The 21,455-nt window shown below is 44.9% G+C and overlaps 1 protein-coding gene across 1 annotated transcript; it reads left to right on the forward strand.

Moving 5' to 3' along the window:
* The first annotated feature begins 672 nt into the window (after positions 1-672).
* On the forward strand, positions 673-21,342 carry wu:fc17b08 (titin homolog). The gene is made up of 7 exons (XM_011603354.2): positions 673-867; positions 7,231-7,296; positions 7,749-7,828; positions 7,931-8,063; positions 8,225-8,539; positions 8,625-8,721; positions 15,378-21,342. Exons 1-7 carry the CDS (start codon positions 771-773, stop codon positions 19,822-19,824), a joined length of 5,235 nt encoding a protein of 1,744 aa, XP_011601656.2. The 5' UTR covers positions 673-770; the 3' UTR covers positions 19,825-21,342.
* Positions 21,343-21,455: the final 113 nt, after the last annotated feature.

The following is a 21,455-nucleotide window of genomic DNA, read 5'->3' on the forward strand; positions in this document are numbered from 1 at the left end:
CTGTTTTAGAGTCAAACCTCGACCGCACCTCTATTTTTAAAGACGTTAATAGGGTTTATAATAAAGTTTCTCCTATATTGTGCTTTGCTTTCACCTTATAAGACTTCCTCACTGCTGTAAAAGGTAAGATGTGAGAGAACAATAAAGGAAAACGTAATACTGTTGAAAGGACAAACATGGCACAAGCCATAAAAGTCAAATATAATGCTGAGTGGGGAATGGTGTTGCTAATCCATCAGGGCTTTGCTAGGAGCTGGAACCATTATATCCAAACAGAGGTGGAGGTGGCCAACATTTCATCCACCCAAACACCCCCACAGTGTTGACTACTCTCCCCCAAACAGGTAAACACACGAGGTGTCTGTCCTGGGATGTCTGACCCCCCTCCCCCATCAGGTGGTTTCGATGGGCCTTTGCTGAGCTGATGAGCTTTAACCACAACCACTCATGGAACCTATGATGGCCACTCAGCCCGTTCTTACTGCATCACATTACTGCCACTAAAACCAGTCAGACCCAGAGAAACATCTTTTATTTGCTTTCAACACCCCCCCCCAGTCGCCCCCACGACCCAGCGGCATCATATATTATTGATGATATAAAGTGACACACGCTTTTATCGACGCAGGAGCAAGTTCCTGGCGTCCGCGGCGATAGCAGGCGCGTTCACAGCGGTGGGCCCGACAGCACCGCCCCTCAGCGGCCGCAGCCCGTCTCTGCTGCCGCTTCCTCTTCCCGTGCTGGTGCCCGCCACAGAAGAACGTTAGAAAATGGCGAGTCAGTGCAAAAGGCAGCAATGCACATTCGACAGGCGCGGCGTTCGGCAGGAACTTGACTCTTGGCGACACAAACTCATTCACTGTGTAGGTAAGAACCGTGGCAGGGAGCGATTGTGGGGTTTGCAGGGCGGATTTTGGGCTCGGTTCGGCCGCTCTCGGTGTAAATATGCACCCATGACTCCGGCTCGGGGCAGCTAAGCGACTTTTTTTTTTTTGTCCTCAATTGTTTCCTTCTCACGGCAGCCTGCCCGAGCGGTACCGGTAGTTTAGGGCTGTAGTTTGTCACCGTGTTTAGCTACTCCCCGGGTTTCTGGGTCGTTTGTGTGGACCGTGGAGCCGAAATGTAAACTTAATTCGCCCTGCGTCGCTAGCGTAGCCATAGTTGGTTTAAAGGGCACCGTGTTTATTTTAAAGGGAGTGTCTCAGCGTTGCGTCGGCTAAAGCCCCTTGTTGCCAAAATGCGCGCCCCCGTGGGATGATACTGTATTTTGACATGGGGGAGGGTGGCGGGCTCGCGCAGTGGATGCTTTTAATTAACATGTAGTTTAGTTGCCTTTGGGCGCGCGCATTACGGCACTAAGGAAGCGGCACCGCTGGGGATGCGAACCATGACCCCGCTGGACATAAACTTCCCCATTTCAGGCCTTTTCAACACCATTAACGAAGGAACTTCTGTCCTAAACCCACTTGAAATACCGCGCAAATAGCTAAATATGTAAATATATAGCAGGAAATGTGCACACTTGTTAAAACCTCGGTGGTAAAGCATTTATTCCCATGTCTCTTTACATGTAATGTGCTTAAAGGTGATTTAGCCATAAGCTTCCTTGTGGAAGTAATGCAGAATCATTTTGAACACCACCAGGAACGGTTTATCTGTAAATCTGGTCATCTCATATTTTCCCACTGATGCGTTCAGAGCTTATAATTGAATATTAGAGGAGACACATCTGATTAAAGATGGCTGCTGATGTATATGTGCCTGTATAAGAGGAACATGGGAGCACACACAGTAGATGCAGAGCATTTTATCGCCAATTCTAAAACCAGTTTATTCAGGATACAGAGGGATTCCGTTTTAAAAATGGCCGTGACGGTGTCCGCTCATTCACGGGACCAGCCTGTGTTTTCCTCACATATCTCTATTTACTCATCTTAAATGCGGTTTTGTGGAACTAATTTTACTGCAGTAGGAAGTCATAATGATGCCGTTGGACTTTGACCGACAGAACACGTTCTGTTTGAAAGAGCGGATCCCAGCACCTAAAAATGCTCCGTAAATATTCCATTTATAACCGCTGGTAAACTTGGAAATTTAAAGATAACAGTGAGGACCTGACCGGAGAATATGCAGAGTCAATCTTGAAGGCACTATTTTAAATACCAACATGTATAAGATAATGAAAAGTCTGTCCCTTTTCATGCAGTCTGAACTTTGATTTTATTTTACAGCAATAAAGAGAAGAGAAACATAAATGCCCACATAAATCTATAAGTTCTCTATTTGGCCGCAATCTTCCAAAGAGTGTTTTCCGGTCTTAATGTTTAAACGTTCATGTTGCCTGTGAAGTGTTTTTCCTTATTACTCTTGACAGGAGACGAAGCCAAATTTGAAAATGACATTTAAACATACATAAAGGACCGTTTCAAATAAGAGCACTGATGATGCTGATCTCAAAATGTCACATTAAATCAGTCTGACTGGAAGTAGCTGCTGTGCATAGGTCATAGAGGCAGCATCCATGTTGGTGACTTGGCTTACGGAGCCTTACCAAGCCTCATGCCGAGGAGAGATTGGAGGCTTCGGGGCTTTAAACGTGTTTAACATCAGCTAATTAACCTTACTGAAAGTCACTATAGCCACATCCTTCAGTACTGAAGCCAAAACTCCACAACTCCGTCTTAGTCATATTTATTGCCATGTAAAGATATTTTATTTCTATATTGGCTCCAAACCATAGCAGCTGAGTATAATGAAACGTTGATCTTCTCAGGAGAGGCCCCCTCTTTGAAGCATCAGTGTGCATCCTGTGTAAGCAGCTTCAGGGGGAGATGCAGAAACAACAGTACCACATCCATATGGATGCAAATGGAACTCATGGCCAACGCCGCCGTGGCTCAGTGGTAGCATCATCTGCCGCCAGCTTAGCGTCTCGTTGCTTTGGCCGTGCTCTCATCCTCTTAAATGAACAGCGTCATGCTACTTTTAATGCTCTCAAAGGAGTCGTTTGGTTTGTTGGGTTCCATTGCTCAAGGCCGTTTTTTTTAAAGCTGGATTTTGTCCAAACATCATTAATAAGTTAAATTTGCTGCAACTATGAGCCGATATTTACATATCTGTGATAGAATTTGGCTTCTACGTATAGTTATCATGTTCTTTAAAACCATGCCGGGCCTACTAGCGGAGGGGTGGGGGGGCGACACACAAAAGTACTATGTAATTAAAGCAATTTATGCATTTTTAAGTAGCACTTTGGCCTCAAGGTGGACTATTGGTAGCGACGTCATTGACTAGGTGGAATCTAGGTTAATCTAGACAAATGATCAGAGACAATTGGAGGCTGTGAGTGGCTGCTAGCTTCAGATCCAGGACTGCTCCATAAGTTATTTCAGCCCTTTATGATGAACAAATGTTCCCTGTGTTTGCACTGTAGTTGTGAGGCTGCAGACTACATGACAACAGCATCTGTCTGCTGCTAACAGAACGCTATATTGTGGCCATGACAACAAGGATGGACTATTGTTTGGCTTTTTGGTGGAAAGGGCTCTCTGCCACCACGGTCCTGTTGACGCCGGAATGGACATTTTGTCTTTGTGTATTTAATGTGAGCAGTAAAACTGCAGGCCAGAGACGAGGGCAATTGTTCCATTCATCGGTGGCAACAATTGTCTGTATGTTTTCTTACACATGTTTGGGGTCAGTCTGCCCCCAGATGCAAATTGTGTCATTGCAAATGTGAGTTCTGAATGGATTTGGGAGAGATTTGGGTCTAAAGTCAAGAATTTCACATTTGCATGATTAAATAATGTCACCCCGCTGAAGCCCAACGTCAGACATATTGTCTAGTTTATAATTTATATGTCAGCGTGGCCCGTTTCCCCCTGCAACATTCCACCCTGGTGCTCATTTGTCCCACATTTCCATAGTTTTCCAAAAAAACCGGCTGAGCTTTGTTGCCATTTTGTGACCAAGACGCTGTCAAATGGGACGGTGGGTTTGTGTTGTCTTTACCTGTGTAATATTTGTGTTTTTAATCGTGGATTTTGCAACGTTGCACTATTTGGCTGCACCAAACGCACCAAACACTGAATTGTCTTTGTATATCGATATTATATTTTGATCTTCTATCTAAATCATACTTTTATTGTATTGCTTTTCACATGTTCAGCATTTTAAACAGGCAGAATAAATTCAGACTTGGAGCTTCAGGGTTCACAGCCGTTAACTATTATTGCGTAATGTTATATTAACGCACATGCCGAATTGCAATGTGATTAGACGCGTTCGTAGATCAGTAAAAGAAATATTGTAATTAATTTTTGTCTCTGAAGTCAACATTTGCCCCCCGTCGTTCTCCTCCTAACACACAGTGTAGCTATGAACGGTGCGTTTAAAGCCCTGGTGTTTCAGCCTTTGTATGACCTCGACCATGTGCTGCTGTAATAAGCATATTGTAACGCTGCTCTGAAGGTGAATCAATCAAAAGGTGTTTTGGAGCTCGACTTATTTGTCCACCTGTGTCTCTTTGGTTATTTTCAGCTTCAAGAAATGTTTGCATTCTATCTAGAGGATTGAATGGGGACGGCGTCGACTGCTTTCATGCAAAAACGACACTCCCGTGCACGCGGCATGAATGCAACGCGCATTTAAGACTGAGAGGAATATTCCCATTCAACTCATGCATGGTTTGTTTGGGCTGTACACTCGCATCAGGCGTGCAGGCTCCTTTTGTGAGGGTTTGTGGGTGCTCCTCCTGAGATAACATGTACAGTAGATAGCGTGGGGGATGGGCTGGACGGGCTTGATGCAGCACTGTACGCCGTCAGCACTAGAGCAGCAGAAAGGGTGGGTCATCCACTCGAAAAGAAATCTGCAGCTGCAACATTAAAATGCAACCAGCAGATGTTTGCTTCGGCATTTTTAATTAGTAAAATGGGGGCAAAGAAACGACGAGAAAGGCTCATCCAATAGGACCCGAAAGACTCCATAAATCCACCACGCGCGCGTGTTTTTGATGTGTTTCTGCGGTGCTGCAGTTTGACGGCCACACCTGAAGATCCTGTGGTCCCAGCAGGTGCCACGGGCCTCCGTTAATCTGCAGTTCATGTCGCTGTGCACAGCTGATGTTCTGTTCTAGGCCCAAAATAGTCGCAAGCTAGAGTGATCGTGACGATTTTAGATGCATGGGAGGAAGAGCAAAATGTGATGGATTCAGATCTGTGGGGAGTTTTCCTTGTTTCATTAATGAATGCGTTATGATTTATTAGGGAACACCAGTGGGTGGTTGGAAAAAAACCTAAAAGACAACAACCGTCCACTTCAAATCAATTTAGTCGGGAGGGAGAACGTCAGACGTGGTGAAATACATTTGAAATGAAAGCAGTCTTAATTCATTGCATCCTTTCGGTGCTGCGATGGATCCTTTTTCCTATTTTTCCTGTTTGTTTTTTTTCTTCTTTTCATGCCACTTTTGGAGTGAAGCAGTTAGAAAAGACAAAATCCTGTAGTTTTGTCTCCTCCCAGCACTCCACCGTTTCTCAGGTTTGAGGCTCCGACTCCATCGCCTTGGATTTTTGGGTCCAAATTGAAATTGACCCGGTGATGTCCCCCCCCCCCTGCGGATTCTTGCAAGACTTTGGCACTTTTAGTTGTTGACCCACCCATCAGAGCTCGGGCTGCGCCACCGCTGCGGTCTATATCATCCATAAAATCTTAATTTACAAGTGCTGCGTTTGCCTTCATGAGCGGATACACTCGTACGTACGGCGAAGCGACAACGCTGCATTACCCACATTGTTGTGTATATCTGGTGCAGATTCCAATTTATTAATTTTGTAGAGGCTGCATGACAGCTTTAAATACAATTAAAAATTAATTCACTGTATAAGGAGAAAGCCTGCTTTAAACTGCGCCTCCCAAATCAGTTTGCTTTTGAAGCCGTTCTTTATTATGGCCACGTCTCTTCATGCGCTGTCAGTAGGAGTGTTAATAATGCCTCACAGTCATGGTTTACAGCATGATGCATCTTTAAATGCCTTTAACTTAATTCCTAAAGAGTAGTTCCATGTCACAGCACCGTTCTGTCAAATGAAAGGGGATGACCTACTTTTCCAGCCAGCCCCTGAAATATTTCAGAAACAGGATTGGATGGCTCCAGCTGAAGTCCTGTGCACTAACCCAGAAACAGAATCACGCTGCAGCTATAGGCAAGGCTGCGTTCCACCACGTGCCCACACCCCTCGCTACCCTCGTCATGTTTGGCTGCTGAAAAGTGGGTGGGAATCTGTAGGAAGAAGAGGGAGTGCATTTTAACAGATGAGGGCTTTTATTGAATTCCCTGGTAGTTTTGGAATACATATAGTGTTGAGGGCTGACGCTTTCCTTACTGGTTAACCCGGGGGACGTGCTGTAAGTAGGCCTTTACTCTTCTGCAATTTAGAAAATTACACTTTATTCTCATGCCTCTAAATATTTCACTTTTCTATGCTAATTCCCATGTTACTTTTTTTCCCCCCTTAACAAATCAGGCACACATCCATATGGGTTGCTCTCCTTTAAGATGCAGTGCTGATGTTACAGATGCACCTCTGTGCCTGACCTCTTTAATGCTTGATTTCATTCATGCAGTGGTTTTGGATTGGTTATACTGGCCTGCAGCACTAAGCACACACTGCGCGTCGTGTTAATGCACACTTTCACCATACATTACTGTCCCACTTACTCTGCTGCGCCTTTAAATTTCTGCACAAACCCACTTTGCACACTACACAAATGTGTTATCATCCGTTTTGATATTTATCTCGAGAGCTTGGAGCAGTTTCTGACATTCTGTAGCTTTAAGATTTGACGTTGCCGTTTTTCTAAAGGATACTTTGACAGCAGCTGAAAGTCTAGTTTCTGGCCGTGGACATTTAAATGCTATAGCATGCAGGCACTCCCAACTCTGTATGTTCTTGGGTTGCTTGGCAACAGGAGGATAGAGTGTGTCTACTTATTATTGGAGAACCTGGAGTGAAAGCTGATGACAGTCTTAAAAGGAGCATTTATAGGGGTTTATGATGAGATAGACGGGCAAGACGAGCTCAAAAAGTAAAGACGCTACTTTGAGATATACACCTATTTCTATGTAGTATAGAAAACTAAGAAATTCCTGTTAAATTTGGTATCTGCGTCTACAGGAGATCTCTTCCCAGTGATGTGATTTCTGTTAATCTTTAATGTCTCCACCAGGTTTTGAAAGCATCATCGAAGGTCTTCTTGATACAGAGTTGCTGGAGGACCTAAAATTATTTAAAGGTAGGAAATCTCTTAATTCTTATTGAAGCGTGTGGCTGCACAACCTATGAATGTAATAAATCACTTGTTCGTTACAACAATAGTGCTGTATTGTGCCGTCTGGTACCCCCATCCTACATTCACTCCCATGGCTGCAGAAAAGAAGCTGTTTTTATAATGCATGTTGTAAGTGGGACAATAGTGGCTTTTATTTGGGCATTCATTACATTTGCATTATGCTTTGCACAGTCAAAGTAGAGCAGCTGGGGCTGCAGAACATTTTAGAGCAACTATATTTGACTACCCTGCTCAGTGGAGTTTCTCTAAAATACTTCAGCCACTTTGATTACACAGGTACAAGAGGTTGTGTGACAGTGTCTGTGACACCTTCAGTGTCCCTCATTCATATTTATAGAATGAATAATGAACGTTTGGTATGTTCTGATGATAAAAGGTGTGTTTCATTTTTATAGACCTTGAGCCTACAGCAGTGTCGGACTGGTCATTTGATGAAAATTGTGTATTCTGCTGTTTGAGAAGAGACAAAGTAAAGGTAAAAACCCCTCTTTTCTCTGATTTTCTTGTTTCTTTCTTTAAATAATGCTATGCAGACGGTGCATTTGCCCGCCGTTTACTGACTGTTGTCATTTGGCAGGAACACTTGATCGGTCTCAGTGATGAGGAGCTCGAAGACAGACCCAAACCTGTAGTGGTTAAAGACCAGACCACAATCAGCAGGCTTGAGGAGCAAGCTGAAGAGTTTCTTAATGCAATTCTTTGCAGGAAAGGTCAGATCTCCTGCTTCTGTGGAAATGACAGAACGAAATGCATTATTTAGTACTGTTGTATTCCGATTGCTGCAGTTATTGCACCCTATTAAAAATGCATTTTCATTTTTGCGATGTGTTACCGTAGCAAAGTGAATAATCTTCTCTCTGTTTCTCATCAGATGTACCAAATTTCTCAGACCCACACATTCCAGTAGTGGCTCGAGAGATCCTTCAAAGAATGATCCGACAGTTTGCAGCCGAATATACCTCAAAAACCAGCTCTCCTCAGGACAGCCCCTCTGACACCCAGCCTCACTCTGACCAAAGCCTAACGAGCCCATCCTTGCTCTCAGGGGCCCCTCCCTCTTCCAGCGCCGCCGCCTCCAGACCTGCACACAACCAGAACCCCGTCCTCAGCAAGCTCCTCATGGCCGACCAAGATGCTCCTCTTGACCTCACCGTTAAGAAGCCTGCAGCTCCTCCCTGCAGTCAAGGTAACCTGATCCCAAAGCAGCGTTTTGGGTAACGAGCTAAGGCCTTTTTTTAAAAAAAAAAAATGTGTGTATTTTTTATGAACAGATGGAGTTCTGGATTTGTCTATTAAAAAGAATCGCCATAGCAACAGCCCACCAACCCGCCGCTCCTGCCTGTCTCCATCTACAGCCACATTGAAAGGGTAAGGCCAATCCCTGCCTTCTGCTCGTCCTTGAACAGTTACAGAGATGTCTGAATTCTGCGCTTTGTCGCTATTGTCACAAGGTTATTGTGGAAAAATTCTATTTGTCTTTGCATAAAGCTTTCAGTGAATTGGATCACTACACAAATCACTTTAGTGTGCAGTAGACTCTAGTAATCCTCTAGGGCCTGAGATTTCTAAAATGTCCTCATGTCATGACTTTTTTAAAGAAAAGTCAATAAGTTCTGCCTTTTTTTTAAATAAGAAGAGTTATGTTGCAAAGCAAAACATTTAACTTGGTTTTATCTACAGTTAATGGCCCAAACTTCATTTGTCCTGCTGCAGGGCTCTAAATCTAAAACTATTAAACTAAGAGGTTCTCAGTGGAATAAATCTGTTGAGGGTGTTTTAGGGTTTCCTCGTGGTGCACAGTCAGTGACTCAAGCACGTAAATAATCCTCATTTACATCTCAGTTCATTGCATTAACTACAGTCCAACTCATTCCTTCACCTCATTTGTTCATTTAAGGATGTATCCATCATAACGCATCAGGTTTTATTTTGGATAGGGTTTTTGATTTTGGTTCTCCTCTAAAAGCAGTGGCTGTAACAGAAAAGGACTCTCCTGATAGCTTTTGGATTAATTATCCTTGCCTTCTCCTAATCTGTGGCTTTGGAAGCTGCGTGCACATCATTTTAGGCAGAATAATGCAGCCTAAACACCAATGCTCTGGCAAACAACGGCGGTTGATGCAAGGATATTTATAAAATTGCAGTGAAAATGCTATAACTGCGTGTTATTTTTACAAAATTACATCATTTTCCTGTCGTACGACCACAATTTTGTTATTCTGGTTTAAAAGGCACACACCCCTCTGCTGGCTTACTCTCTTATTGCTGTGGTTGTTGAGTGGTAACGTCACACGCAGACAAAAGCATCGTTTGCCGTAGCCGTTTGTGCGGCACAGTTATTGTGCCCCGCTTCACAGCAAGATGCAAAGCTGTGCTATTATGAAAAATAATCCCTCCTTCTGGCTAAGCTTGAGTCGCAGGAAGACCTTTATCTACAGCAGTAAATGCATTTCCTTTGTTTTTATTTTTATATTTTGGTTTCTCCCCCTTTCATTTTGTTTTTCATTTCTTATGTTAATGCAGATTTTGTCACAGTCATCACAGCAAGCCAATAAAAATATTTCAAGGTTGAGCCTTTTTTTGGTTCCTATTCACACACCACCACCGCCACACAGTTATTTTTGTAGATAGTGATGTTATCAAAGCAATGTCATATAATAAAGGAGTGGCCAACATCCTCCCCTCCCCAACCCATCCTCCTTTAGAAAAGACAATACTGTGCAAGATCTGCTTACACCCAATTTCCTTCCATCCAATCAGGAGATCCTTGAGAGTGGACGGACAAGTCGGGCTGCTCATGAGGAGCCTACATGATGGGAGGAGAAGGGAGAGTGTCGGCCACTCCACCTCTTATAAGCCTTCCCCGTCTCTCGCATACTCGCTGCACATCAAAGAGGAAGCCGACCTGGAGGGCAGCCCAGAGTCGCCTCTCGGCCAAAACCACGGCTCCAGGCTCACCAAACTTTTCAAAAACGGATCTGATTTTTGGAATTCTAAAACTCACTTGGGGGCCCTCCTGAAACTAAAAGCCAACAGTGAAGCCAGCGAGCGCCTGAAAGACATACCGAAGTTGTTGGAAGCCGCCGGCTTTTTGGAAAAATCACTTGCCTTTGAGAGAAACAGCCCACCAGAAGCCTGCGGGGACGATAGCCTCTCGCTCTCACACTCACCCTTTGACCTCAAGATTCCCCAAGTGCGGGTTTTTAAAACGGGAACAGAAACTTCCTGGGATTCTCTGCCCAACGGGAATTCGGGTTTACTCTCCGAGAATGACTTTGGAAAGACGCTGCATTCACTTTTACCACAGCCACTCAAGAAAAAGAGAGGTGTGGGTTTTATTAGCGCCGGCACAGAAAAAGAGGGCTGGCCGTATGATCACGACAGCCAGGCCTTCGGGGGAACCTATCCTCTGGATCCGATGTCGGATCCCAATAACAAGCAGCCGAGGAAAAAGCGCGGGCGATACCGACAGTACAACACTGAGCTGCTGGAAGAGGCCATCGTGGTGGTGATGGACGGGAAGATGAGCGTGTCCAAAGCCCAGTCCATCTACGGCATCCCACACAGCACCCTGGAATACAAGGTGAAAGAGCGTCTGGGGACCTTAAAAAACCCCCCCAAAAAGAAACTGAAGCTGATGATAAACCAGGCAGAGGAACAGAAAATGTCTCTGTCCCCCGAAGCTAAAGGAACCCAAAACTCCCTGCATATTGTCTGTGGGGTAAAGGAGAGCACGCCTGAGGACGGGACCCACCCTGGAAGCCTCTCTGAAAATATGTGATGTGATAATAACGATGTACTTTCAAACCAGAGAGTTGTTGCATTTGTCCCACCATTATGGTTCCCCACAAAACCTTAAGAATTGGTGAATTAGACGCTCGTATTTATTGTTATAACCTCATTGGTCGCCTCTCAAGCACTTAGACCTGCCCCACGTGGAACGCCTGGAAGGCGGATTTGATGCTTAAGCAGTTAAACATACGTTCTAAAATATGGTGTTCATTTGTTTGCTATATTTTTAAAAGGAGTAGTGATGTTTTGGGCTATATTTTCCACACGGGATGGTTTTAAACATAAAGGATGTGGCGCCCCTCGCTGTTTCCCCTCAGTACTGTTCAGGGTTATTTCGCGTATACATAGAAATAGATTTATTGGTGCAAGTGTTCCTTTAATTTATTTACAGCATTGTATTTTTGCATACTTACACAATGTTTTAATGCTGAAAATAATTACGGGAATACTTCACCTCATTATTTATCAGGTATTTACACAATGTTCCGCTCTCGTTTAGCCTCTGGAAAATAAAAAAAAACCTTGGCGATTAAGTTCACGTTATTTTTAAATGCACTTAGGACAGTAGAAGTAAAAGCGTCCGCTCTTATTTAAAGTCCCAATAATTTATTATCTATTTATGATCTAGTCTGTTATAGTGTGGTTTTGATGAATAAATCCTGTTTAACTTATAAATTCAGAGTTAACTAGCATGACACAAGCGTCCCATCTGTGTTTTATTGTTTTTCTTTACTGGGGCAGATTCGTCCGGATTAACATCCAGTTTCAAACAATAGATCCGGTAGATGACTACAGAGGATCATATCCCCTAATGCAGATGTATATAGCTCCATTATTCCCTCATTAACAGCCTCTGATGGGGCAGCATAACCAAGAAATGTTTCTAGAAGTTTAAAAATGGAAGATCAAGTAGATTCAAGAATGTGATCATATATTTGCGTCCCTAAAAGTCCTTCTTGCCAATACCAGAATTGAACGATCCCTTCAGCCTAATCAAAATTACTTTAAAAGCATTCATGATGAGGACAAAAGGAGCTCTTTAACATATATAAAGGTTTATATGAAGATTGCTAAATAAAATCCCTTCATTAAGATTATTTTAAAAACAACAACTACTTGAACAAATATATTCCCTCCTATTTATTTGTGCAGTTCCTACGGCGATTATTTCATGAAAGCCAATTTCCTGTCTGTGCAAAAAGGGAAACCTAATCAATACAGTGATTATGGGATAGAAACACATTATGGTAGAACATTTAAAGGCCTCCAGATTAAACAAAGCCTTTGAGCTTTTGCAGACCGTATCCACCTTTTCCCCACATTTGAGTTAAAAAAAACCTAAAGAATTTAACCTTAACCTGCAAAGATGTGAGACTTCATACCAAAAACAGCCCCAACCTAACAGGTCAGACACTGACGGATACTTCCAGACGCCTCATTTTGCGTGATCACTTGTTACCTCAGGACATTCCGGAATACGCGATTGTAGCCCGTATTCTCTAATCAGGTCGATCTCCACCTTTACGTTATTTTTTACTGATCTGACAGGATTTTAAGCATATAGTGTTATTTCTATAAGCCTGTTTTGTGTTTTATGAAAGGTTTCCTTAGTATTTAACATGGATTGTAAACATTTTTAAAGTGAGAACTTTAACTTTCAGGTCTGTTGCTGTGGCAGTGTCATCTGCTCAGGTGACACACGAGCAACCTGTTGACTTTTTTTCTGTTCTGCGGTTTTTAAAACACTCGCAAGCTGTAACAAAATAACCTCATTTCAAGCGGTTGTCTCTTCTTCTTGTCGAAGAACAGCGCACTTCTAATCACCGACGTACTGTTAGAATTTTCCTTTCACACTGGCAGTTATCCACGTAGGAATACGGGGAGGAGAGACGAGTGCTCCGGCTTTATTTTCATATACAGTATATTCTTCCCTTACTGTAAACTGTAGCAAATATCTGCTACCTCATCGGGAGCGCCCATATCTCAGCCTGCTCTTGTGTAGTGCTCTAGCATGTAGCCTGTGTGTCAATATGCAGTTTATTGTACAAGGAGAGAACAGTAGTGTAATTAGCCAAATCAAGAAAAAGCATTCAGAGTCCAAGAATATGTAAATATATATTACTGTTTGTTTGGTTTATTTTAATTATTGTTTCCTTGCACTGTGATGGTTCATGTTCGGGGGGGGGGGGGGGGGGGGGGGGGGGGGTATTGACACTTGTGGAAAAGCATTTTTGAGCATCGACTTTGGATGAGCGGTTTTATTCCTGAGGTCAGAGGAGTTTAAAAAAAAAGATTATTTTAAAGTTAAACTCAAAGTAATTCTTTAACATTGCTTATATAACCTTGAATGTAAATGAATTGAAAGAAACCAAACATAACTGTCACAAATGATGTATATTTAACTGTCTTGCATAAGGGCGCGGATGTTGAAGTCAATTTAGGGAGAAAATATCAGAATTTAGGACAGAGGTCACTGCTGAACCGTGTCAATGGAAAAAGAGTTCCTATTTTATAATCGGCACACTGTACAAATGAACACCACTGGTTGTATTTGCATGGCTGGTCTGAATCATACTTGTCCTTTGGAACGTGGTTTGTTTATGGTGAAGTATTTTTTTGGTTGGAGGACGATGTCCTAAAACGTGTATTAAGCCTCATTTCAGCAATATTATCAGATGGACCGTGAACAGGAATCTGTCAAAGATCTGATTTAAAGGTTTCGTGTGCGGTGAAGCACAAATACCAGATCTAACTGTTTCCATAATGTACAGTATATAGATATATTTACAGATTATTTTCCACATCATCTATTGTGTGCTTATGAAATATTGTGGACATGAGGTGTGAGCTGGTATGGCTTCCACTTTTTGGTTGGTTGTTAATTGGTTTGTCGGGAAGAAACAGGCATGTAGTTTTCATTGGTTTCTGCGATGCAAAGTTAAAAACGAGACACTCAGGGATGAACCGCCACTCATTCAGGTACTCCACAGGACTCCTTACAGCTGTAAAAGCAGGGATTTACCAAAATAATCTTAGCAGGAAAATAGCCCACATGTACCAGATATTTTGGTTTGTTTTTTTTAATCCCAGATGTATATATGAATCTCTTATATATGAGAGAGCTTATCAGAAATTTAAAAACCCTCTTTAGAGCCAAAACCGTACATCTCTTCTGTTGCATTGCAGCCATATTTCACTACTCTGAATGTTAATATTAGCTGTCTGCTCGTGTTGAGCAATGCATAATTATTTCACCTCCCTTTAGCTCAGTGCCTCACCAGCTTGCGCTTAACATAAATAAATGGCATTTATCTTTAGTTTTGGATTAAAAACCCCTGCTTTTTATTTACATATTTCTGGAATTCCTGCCCAACACCTAAGAAGTGGTATAAGAACCTTTGAGTTACCTGCCTTTTCACGTCATCCATGTTCATCCTTTGGTTGCCTGCAGCTCCGACATCCTCGAAGCAGTTTCTCTTTCATCACACAATACAGCCTTGAAACACCTCTCAGGAAACAAAGTTTCATAGTACATTTGACTAGGCTCTCGTGGAGAGTTCAGAATTAGAAGTGTAATATCAGTATGGGCTTAATGTGATGCTATATATGCTCTAAAGCTAGCAGGATTTTTCTAATAGACCTACCTCACTGAGAAATATTTAGCTAAAAATATACACCCCAGAATCTTATGTATCTGATTAAATTTGCATCTGCAATATCAAGACCTCAGAAGGTATCAGAATATGTCTTTTTTCATATGTTGAGTCTTGCTAGTAGGTTTTGTGTTAAGTTGTTAATGTTATTATTTGCATTGATTGGTAAATTCATGGAAAAATGCTTTGATTGCTCTGTGTTTCCCTCATTGTATTTGCTCTTTAAAGTGGTGAACGTGTCTCTGACCTGGCTTTTTTTCAAAGTTGGCCACTGTTACTAAATGTTTTGTGCATGTGTGAATTTTAAACTTGATGTATGCTGTAACAAAAAGCACCACTGTATGATGAAAAAAAAATTGTAATTGCTGTAACACTGTAATTGGTCAGGTTCACTGGATGAAAGTGAAAAGTGATATACTCACTTTTAAAATCACATATTCTTCTAATAAATATGCAACGACAGCCATTGTGTTTGATGAATTATTTGACAGATTTCACCGCGTTAGCGATCGCACTTCCTGTATTGGGACTTTGACTTCCTACTAATGAATATGCAACTGTGTTTTTCGTTTTCCTCAGTGATCCGGACGCGGGTGCTTCAAAGATAAAGGAGCTGCAGTCAGCATCGACACTGGAACAGTTCATGGCCAAGCTCTGCGTCCACCATCAGAGACAAATGGTTGACGCAATAGGGTTCCTACAGACCGAGGTTAAAGCTCTCGCATCCTCGAGTGGACAGCAGGACTCCACCTCTACCTCTGGTATCCAGGGAAGTGCTTGTTCCACTGCTAAGTACTGTGCAGATAGCCCCGAGCAAAGGATTCCGCGGGAAGCTCTTTCCATTTCAGACATACAGAGGGTTGGTCATTCCATACCAAGCAGCTTTGGCATTAAAAAAGACGGGAGTGTGGCGTTGGTGAAAACACCTGTCACATCTGGCCCTGCCCTGGATCTATGCAGCCCTGCGTCGAAGCTGCCCGAGGCGGACGGCCACCCTGCAGATCACGCACCTCTGAAAATGAAGATAATGACCAGCAACGTTGCCGATGGGAAGAAGCTGTCGTGTGTACTCACGCACCCTGAAACCTTAGAGAACCGAGAGGGACTCTCAAATCCATCGGGCAGAGTAGAGACTCACGGCGCCAGACTCAGCTCCTCTGTAAAGAGACACAGCCATCACACCAGGCATCGAGGAACCCTGGGCCACGCCAAAAACAGATCAACAAAAATGTCCTCGGCGCACAGGACCGCCCCTTCAGACTCCCCCCGGACTGCCAGGAAGACCATGAGGACATCCGATCATCGGATCAGGGACTCGGTTTGCCGGCGGCTCACTGACCCGGACCTAGGCCATTACGACATTGTATTTATTGACAAACCGATTACAGAGTGTTTTAAGGAAAGACGGCGGAGCATGCTCCCGCGGCGCAATGCTAGAAAAAGCACCCGAGGACATATGTATTCAGATGAAATCTGGGAGCTGAAAACTGTCCGCACTTTAGCCGGGAAGGGCAACTGCCCCAATCCGATGCCGGAGTTGATCACTCTGGTCACCCCAAAACAAATACTGTCCAAGCCTGAGGGTGTGCCGCCTGTTGATAGGCCTTTTGCTGGAGCCTGCAGGGAATCATTGAAGCAACAAATGACCACAGAAGAGTCGGATGAAAGCGTCATTCCAGGGACAGGAGATATGGTGGAGGTAGCAGACGGGGAGGTAGACGTTATTGTAGAAACCAGTCAGACAGAGCTGTCTCAGAGCAAGGGCTGTTCTGTCCCTCCTTCGCCAGCGCCGTCCCTGCCAGTAAGCCAGGACGCAGATAAACAGGATGCAGCCACTGAGTCGGGCATCGCCACAGAAAAAGAGGACGACGTTATCCAGGATCCACTTCAAGTAGAGAATAGTTCTGAGCCCGAGGAGGACAAATGTGAAGGCAGCGAGGAGACGGTAGAAGCATTAGAGAAAAGCGCCACAGACGCAATTGAGCCCAGACGTTCCGAAGAGCTGCCCGACAGCGTCCAGGTTCTCGAACAGAATAGCACCACATCGCCCATCAACCCGGTCGCTGAAGTAGCGACAGAAAGTGTAAAAACAGAAGACCGGCCTCAGGAGCGTCAACCCGACCCTCAGATGCTGGATAGCGTTGATGGGGCGGGTGAGACGGAGGAAATGGAGGCGAAGGAGATTAAAATCTTTGACGAAGCCGGCGGCGTCGTGCCCGCAGTGTCGGAAGATTACGATGACGAAGACTACGACGTGTCCTCGAAGACGCTCGACGCACTACTGAAGGAGCTGCCTCCTTGGCGCAGGAAAAAAGGCACCGTCATTGCTCTGCCGAAGAGACTAAGGCAGGCAGAGACGGTGGTCGTGGGCTACTTTAACGGCAGACCCATATCGGCCTCTGACAGAAGTCTGCGTCGTAGGTCCAGTCACGGCAGCACGTCGCCTCATAAAACGCCCGTGAAATCCAATAGAAAGACTTTAACTGTTGATTCAAAAGCAGAGGATGAAGTTTCAGACAAAGAACCTCCCTCGGAATCGTTTGGACTGGCTGTAGCTCAGAGTGAATCGCCCCCGGCAGCATCAAAAAGCCCAGAAACAAAATGCCCCTCAAAGGCCAAGCAGGGCCAGAAGAACTCCAAGAGGGTTCAGCGAGAGCTGAACAACCTGGCTGATCAGTCTGAGGATGTTCCTCAGAGCACCGAGTCCAAACGACAACTCAGATCAGCTGGCCAGAAGCCCACTGAAAGCCCAGTATCACCACCGACACCGGACGCTGTCGCCTCCATCCCACCCCCAGCTCCTGAGGTTCCCGCACAGGACGATCACACCCCCGTGCTTCCCTCTGCATCTCCGCTACACGTTAGTCCTCCAGTCACACCGTGTTGTGCTGCTAATGCGGACGCCCACCAGGACGCGGTCCCAGTAACCACGGCACAAATGGACACAGACCATCAGTCACCACAAACAACCTCTAAAGAAGAACAAGGAGGTGCTACCGAACTACCGACTGAACAGGAAGAAGGGCTGGTGGAGGAGGCATCAGAGGAGAGTAGGAGTGAGACACAACCTCTCATCGAGGATTCAAGTCCATTAGAAAATCTTAGTCAGCCAAGCGCTGAAATGGAAGCACAGGTCACGCCGCTGAGGAGCAAACGTGCTCTCCGGAAGGATTCAGAAACCAATGAGAACGCTCTGCCACCAAAGTCGGCTTCTTTAGGAAGTGTGTCTGCAGCTGACAATGATACTGCTGTTTCAGAGAAACCCAGAAGGATGCCTTTGAGGAGTGAGACCAGTAAGCCAGAAACGTCCCATCAGACTGTTGCCGAGTCGCCCGTGGACAAGAAATCAGTGCTGAGATCCCAGAGGGCGGCAGCACCTTCGGCGAGTGCTGCAGCCGTGGCAGGAAAGAAGGGGGAGACGGCCTCCCCGAGCAGAATGAAACCAGAAAAAACATCGAAAGCACAGCTGAAGCCCCCAGTGACATCTGAGGCCCCGCAGAGCTCAGGTGGCCCCGTCATTACTCTGAGATCTGAGCCCCCAAAACAAACCGCCAACAAATTCTTTGAGCTTCTAAGTGGAGACGAAAGCCAACAGTTAATCACAAATTTGAACATGAAATATGACAAAATGCAAAAAGGCTGGGTACAGATAGACAAAGAGTGTCCACCCGTGGCCAAATACAGAAACAGAGCAGACAGACAGGCGGCCATATGGAAAAGCAAACGCAGGGCACGCAAGGCAAAGGGCCTGGAGCACCAGAAGTACTCCCCGGTCCAGATGTTGTTCATGAAGGGCTTTAATCTCTCCAGCATCTGCCGCTGGTTCCTCGAATCAACAGAAACAAAGTCTCTGGTCATCGTCAAGAAAATGAACACGCGTCTTCCATCGGAGCACCAGCTGTGCTTCCACTCCTCGTCCAACGCCGCGGGAAGCTCCCAGGGGGTGTTTCCCAGTCTGCAGGCAGAGCGACTCAAGAAACATTTGAAAAAGTTTGCAATCGCCTCGCCTGTCAAGAGCAACCCCAAGAGCAGGAAACTGATCGCCAAAGCTTTGGAGCAGGACGCCGCTGCGCTGAAGGGCGGCAAAGAGAAGAGAGAAGGTCAAAATGCTCCTCGGAGTTTGAGCAGGTCACGCCGTTCCGAGGCTCTGATGCAGGCGGGCGAATCCCAGAAATCCTCCGGCAAAACAAAGAATCCGGCTAGCGCCCGGATTTTGAGGAAATACTCAAACATTCGGGAAAAGATGCAGGTCCAGCAAAGCAGTGGTAGACTGAAGGAGGCCTCGAAATCCTTAAGAACGCACGGTATAAAAAGACTGAGCGCCACAAAGGCCGCTGCCAAATCCCGTCTGAAACCGTCTCTGAAGGCGCAGAAGTCGCACGGGCCCGACGGCAAACGGATCAAAGCGTCTGCGGCGAGACTGGTCCGAGCGAAAACGCTGAGTGGCAAAAAAGCCACAAAGCCTCCGGCTCAGAGGAAGGTGGTGAAGGAGCAGAGCGGCGGGAGGGTTCCGAGGGAGTTCGCAAAAAAAGAACCGCCAAAGAGAAGTTCCCAACGTCTGGGGTCTCCTAAACTTTCAGAACACAAGCTGGCCGACGCGTCGAAGAGCAAGCAACAAACGGAGAAACCGGATCCGGACAAACCCTCCGTGAGCAAAGGGAGCGCGGCGAAAGTCCAATCGAAGGAATCAACTCCAGATGCTGAAGTCCAGGGTGCTGAGAGTGCTGGTGAAGCCCCCCATCAGACGGTCGTCAAGGCGGCACAGTCGCCTGACCAGGTACTAACAAGGTCTCAGAGGAAAATGGAGACGGCGCTTCCAGAGAGGACATCAAAGGCCACCAAACCGCCGGCGCCGTCTGCCAAATCGGCCAGGAAGGCGGACGAGGCCGCGCTGGCCAGAGTAAAGTCGTCCGCAAAGAAAGGTCAGGGGGTGTCGTCGCTGCGCAGTGCAACAAAATCAGCAACGAAGAGAAGTCAGGAGCCCGCGGAGACCCCGGCAAAGCGCACCAGGACGTCCCTCAAGTGACGAGGACGAGCAGGGACGCGGTCCTTTCACCGTTTTTACTTTTAGCGTGTGTGAACTCGGGACAGGAAGTGTCTAAGTCGTTCTCTGCCGCTCTCCAGGGGCGACCTTCTCAGATGTAGATCAGCGGCTCCTGCAGAGCCTCGGCGTGAAGATGCTGACGATGCATATTTGCTCTTTCAGGAAGCAGCGGAGCTTGACGGCCGCCTGCAGACGTACTTTATCTTCGGGGACTTTGCGAGGCTTTAAAACCTTATTTTAATTAAGTAGCCAGCTCCATGTTATCAGGGTTGCTGTTCGATTCTCCATCTTGTTTTATTTCCCTCCCCAGTTGTATATATTTATTTTAGGCGCTAGCTTGTCCCACATCTGTCGGCGTGAGAACCTGCTCTCCGGCTTGTGTCTCCCGCCCGTCTTCCAATCGCAACGACCTGTGATGTTGTGACCAGGTGCCTTATTTATGATGTGTAAAGTAATAGAATGTGTAAAATGTGAAAACCCATCTGCTTTTAGTCCTAACGGCGTTCCTTCTGTAGCATTAATCATGTCATTCACGCTTCATCGGTAAGTTTTTACGATGACTCTAAGGCATTAACAGGTTTATTGTTTACCCTCTCTACCTAAACGTCAACATGAATCTGCTCCTGTTGTATTTGCATTACATCCGTAACCAAATCTGAATAAGTGTTGCTAAAAGCAGACCGGTGCGTGTCGGATGATGAAGTTCTCATTTTGTACCTCCACAGTCGGCGACTGTTGCACCCGTTGCTCCCTCGGGAGTCGTTTTAACTTCTTCTGCATGTTTGTTTTGTCTCTTTTGTGAAGACAACTGTTGAAACTGTTGACTGAGAAACCTGACCGGTGTCTATATTTATGCCCCGCGGCTGTCCTGCCTGTGCGTCACACTCCTGAAGCTGTATGTACATTTTTTGGAATGACTTGATTGACGGAATGAATGATGTTTTAAAACAACAGAAACCTGAAAAATCTGTATATTTGGTCGATGGTGAAGTCGAAGTTCTCTTTAGCGTTAATCTGGAGGGATCGGACGTCACGTTTTCAGGGTAGTTTAGTCTTGCCGCTGAGATGTATGTTCACGTTTGTTTCAGAGTTACTACTATATTATGTTTTTTTTAATTGCTTTAGGCTCATGTTCTCATAATGTGAAGTTGGGTTACTTCCACAATAGTAACTTGGGTTAGTGTATTTAAAGGAAAATGTCATTTTAGCACAGTATTTTTATGGTCATTTTTCTTTAGAGGGGACAACAACAAAAATTCAATCTTGTTTTTTTTGCTATTTAAGAACCGTGTGTAGGCTGATGTATTTAGCAAGTTCAACAGTCCACCAAATATCAGACTTGAACCTGTTTATCTTTACGTTTGCTATTTAAAGAATTTGATTTTGTATATTAGAAAGAAAGAACTGCTTTATTTGTGGTAATCCTAAGAATAATGCATCTTTATGTTAAAATCTTTGTATTTTTGCTGGACTTGATATAAAGATGTTTGGATTTTATCATTTGGCCCCTTTTCTGGTCACCAAAACCAATATTCCTCTGAACACTAGGGCTGCATCGGTATCCATGGCGATGACATCGTCAGTCCCGTCATTGGCAGGAAAAAACACCCAAA

Source organism: Takifugu rubripes, chromosome 4, assembly GCF_901000725.2.
Source record: "Takifugu rubripes chromosome 4, fTakRub1.2, whole genome shotgun sequence".
In the NCBI taxonomy this organism is placed as follows: domain Eukaryota; kingdom Metazoa; phylum Chordata; class Actinopteri; order Tetraodontiformes; family Tetraodontidae; genus Takifugu; species Takifugu rubripes.